The 4,325-nt window shown below is 41.7% G+C and overlaps 1 protein-coding gene across 1 annotated transcript; it reads right to left on the minus strand.

Annotated features, from left to right (window-relative positions):
- On the minus strand, positions 1-924 carry LOC130406675 (olfactory receptor 11A1-like). The gene has a single exon (XM_056612359.1). It carries the CDS (start codon positions 922-924, stop codon positions 1-3), a length of 924 nt encoding a protein of 307 aa, XP_056468334.1.
- Between the last annotated feature and the right edge of the window lie 3,401 nt (positions 925-4,325).

Genomic DNA, 4,325 nt, shown 5'->3' on the forward strand with positions numbered 1-4,325 from the left:
TTACATCAAAACGTAATATAACGAAAGAATCTGTCTTATTTTAGATAACCTCAGCCCATAAATGACAGGGTTAAAGATTGGTTGGATGGTGAGAAAGTACAGCGATAAAACGATACGCAATATCCTGGGAACACCGGTCATATTGAATCTACTCTGAAATATTTCAAAACAACACCCAAAAGAGAAATTGATCAGTGAGGCGATGTGGGGGCTGCAGGTACTGACTGCTTTCTGTCTGGTCTCTTTAGAACCAACGACACAAACCCTGAGGATCTTGGTGTAGGAGAACAGGATGGAGATGAGAGGAACCGCCACGGCCAGTATGGTGGCCAGGACCCCGTACGCGTTGTTCACAGTGGTGTCTGAACACGCCAGCTTAACAACAGGGAAGTTATCACAATAGATCTTGTTGATTCTGTTCCCACACAGCACCAGGGAGGTACTCAGAATGATACACCCAAGGCTCTCCACAGAAGCGTACAGCCATACAGCAGCGATCAACAGAGCCACCTTGTTAGAGGTCATCCGAGCTTTATAATGCAGAGGACAGCAGATAGCAAGGTACCTATCATAGGACATCACAGCCAGGTTACACAACTCCCCACAGCTATAGCTATATAGGCTGTAGATCTGTAGGAAACACATGGATCTAGATATGGTGTGAGTGTCTGAGGTGATCTGCTGCAGGAGGAATGGAAATAGACCAGCACTACCATACAGTTCATTAACCAACAGGCTACACAGAAACACATACATAGGCTCATGTAGGCTCCTCTTCATACAAATAGTTACAATGAGCAAAGCATTCGCAACCACAATCACAATGTACAGCGTCAAAACAATCACAAAATATAAGTACTTCAGATAGCCCATGTCCAGGTAGGCAGTCAGTATGAAATATGGAAACTGGCTTGAATTGACCATGATAACTTTCACTCTCAGAAGAAGTTCATCACAGGAGATTGTTTTTTGTTTCTTTTTAAGGACTATTATGTATTTTAGAAGAATATCCCTACATCAATTACTTCAGACTAAAAATAAGACTCATATCTGATAACGTCTCTCACCTGGGACATCGGAAGACACTTTCCATCAGAACATTTAGTGTTATCCCCACACCTGACTGCCACACACTTACCACTCCCTCTCTGAGCCTAGAACATGACCTCACAGCTTTAAAACAGTTTCAAATGACAGAGGGAAGATGTAGCAGACATTGTGGCCTCTGGTCTCACCAGAACCTCCAGTCCGTCAGACTGAGCTAAGGCTCTCCCCTGCTCCTATAAAGCTTCTCTCAGCCCCAGAAACCATGGGAGCAGGACCTCTGCTCTGGTCAACAGGGACCATCACATAGAGAGGCTCCATCCTGCCCAATAGGAGAGCAGCCCGCCCGTCTGGAAAACGGTGCTGAAGTCTGCTCTGATTGTTGTGTAATGCTTAAGACCCCCGTAGAGTCTGGGGGGCAGAGATGTTTTCAAAGCATGTTTGATATTATCAGGCAGAAAATGGATACCTGGATTCAAATGTTGACGTTCATACATAAATAATCCACTGTTTTCTTGCTTGTTGTTTAATTATCTTAAATTGCTGCTTAACTGTTGACCAGAGCAGCAAGTCCTATTCCCTAAACCTATGAAAACGCATGCTTGACTACAGTTATCTTTAAAGCAAAAGTCCAACGTTTGGGGAAATAAGGTTATTTTCTATAGTCCAATGAGAAGCACTGTCAAAAAAATTCTCAATCATCTCAGCGTTTGATTTGACCTTGTTAGCATGTGATCGATTTGGCCTTCGACCAAGTTAGCCAAAATGGAAGCAGATGACATTAACTGTTTATCTGAAACCGTAAAGATGTATTTTTTGTATTTAGATTCACTTTTCACACAGAGATGAGTGAAAGCACTGAAATATCTTAATTTGGAGAAGCTTGAATGGTTTATTCTACCCTCACTACATTGACAAAACCAGTCAACCCCATCTGCTTCCTTTGTTTTTTGAAAACTTGGTGAAATGCTAATTCTGTCTAATAGAGTGCTAGGCGGATATAAAGTCTGAGTATTCCTCAAGATTTGAGCAGACAAGGCAAGGAAAGATAACTTTATTTATATAGTACTGTTCATACACAAGGCAGACTCAAAGTGCTTCACATATAAACATCGTCATACAATAAAATAAAATAATAAATAAGTAAAAGAAATCATATGCAAAGAAATCAGTAAAATAGAAAGTTAAAAAGGCATTTTAGTAATAAAATAGAAAATAAAGGCAAAGTTAAAAAACTTTTTAGAAAGTGCAATGTATTTAAGATTTAGCAGAAAGCTAAAGCAACCATAAAAGTTTTCAGTCTTGTTTAAAAGGTTCTCAGAGTTGGGGCAAGTCTTAAATCCTCAGGGAGTTCATTCCAGCTATTTGTTGCATAGTAACTTAATCCTGCTTTCCCATGTTTTATGTTTACTCTGGGGATAATAAACAGATTGGTCTCAGAAGATCTTAGTGGTCTAGAAGGCTTATGTAGTGGAAGGCATATCAGTTAAATATTTTCGGCCTAAACCATGAAGGGATTTATAGATTAGCAACATGATTTTAAAATCAATTCTCTGACCTACAGGAAGCCAATGTAATGATTTAATAATTGGTGTAATATGTTCACATTTTTTGGTCTTTGTTAGAACTCTAGCAGCAGCATTCTGAACAAGCTGAAGCTTCCCTAGAGTTTGTTTTGGGAGACCTGTAAGGAGACCATTGCAGTTATCAAGCTTACTAGTGATAAAGGCATGTACAAGTTTTTGTAGGTCTTCGGTGGACATGAGCCCTCTAAGTCTTGCTACATTTTTGCTACAAGATTTGATGTGACTGTCGAAATGTAAATCTGAATCCATGATAACCCCTAGATTTCTGGCTTTGATTGAGGTTTTCAGGGCCAGAGAGTTAAGGTGTTGGGTTACTTTAAGCCTTTCAGTTTTAGAACCAAATACAATTATCTCTGTTTTGTCTTCATTTAGTTGAAGGAAATTTCGGCACATCCAGTCTTTCACTTGCTCAATGCACTGGCACAGCAGATCTATGGGCCGATAGTCATTTGTTGATAGCGATACATAGATTTGCGTGTCATCAGCATAGCAATGATGGTCAATATTGTTATTTTGCATGATTTGCCCTAGTGGGAGCATGTAGATGTTGAAAAAAGGGGGTCCTAAGATCGAACCTTGTGGGACTCCACATGTCACATTGGTTGATTCTGATACAAAGTCGCCAATGGAAACAAAGTAGTACCAATTTTGTAGGTAGGACCTGAACCAATTTAACACTGCGCCTGAAAGCCCCACCCAGTTTTCTAACCTGTCCAAAAGCATTGTATGGTCTAAAGTGTTGAATGCAGCACTGAGATCTAGTAGCATTAGTATTGAGGTTTTGCCAGAGTCTGTGTTAAGACGGATGTCGTTTACAACTTTAATAAGGGCGGTCTCGGTGCTGTGCAGGGGTCGAAATCCTGATTGGAAGGTGTCATAGCAACCAGTCGATGCCAGGAAGTGATTAAGTTGCTGGAGGACAACTTTCTCAATGATTTTACTTATAAAGGGTAGATTTGATATTGCTCCGTAGTTGTTAATAATAGAGGCATCTAGGCTCCACTTTTTTAAAAGTGGTTTAATAACAGCAGTTTTCAAAGCTTTTGGGAAATTGCCTGACTGGAGAGAGTTGTTAACTATCTGCAATATGTCTATTACTAGGCAGTCAAAAACAAGAGGTTCTTAAAGAGGTTGGTAGGTAAAGTATCAAGGCAACAGGTGGATGGCTTTAGTTGTGTCACAGTTTCCACAAGAGTTTTAGGGTGCACTCACACGAGGCCATCTGGCCGTGGCACTGGCCGTTTTCACACCTAACCGTGTCAAAAATGACAGTGTGAGTGTGGCCAGTCTGGCCAGGCCAGGCCAGGCCAACTTGGCCACTTGGGAGAGGTGTGCTGCTACAGTACGGGCCGCCACGGTACAGATGCTAATGAGCCGACCCGCGCATACGCACGGCTACGCAACCTGAGCTGGATGACGTATAGTCCCTGCGACGACCATGGACATAATAAAGGCGACAAGCCTTCTTTCCCATTAAACGGTAAACATGGCGTCAAGCGGTTCAACTGTTGGTTCACGTTGGTCCCATAGAGATGTCAAGTGTCTGTTAGCCATTTGGGCATTTGGGCTCCAAATAAGCAACAGACTCAGCAAAGTGCGAACTGTGTTCTCTGTGTTGTTGTCCATTGTTGTTAAAACTCTGACTGGGGGCAGACTTTATTATGGTCCATGCAGCGGACGCTTGGTGATGACGTG

The sequence above is a fragment of the Gadus chalcogrammus genome, chromosome 16 (assembly GCF_026213295.1).
Source record: "Gadus chalcogrammus isolate NIFS_2021 chromosome 16, NIFS_Gcha_1.0, whole genome shotgun sequence".
Taxonomy (NCBI): Eukaryota; Metazoa; Chordata; class Actinopteri; order Gadiformes; family Gadidae; genus Gadus; species Gadus chalcogrammus.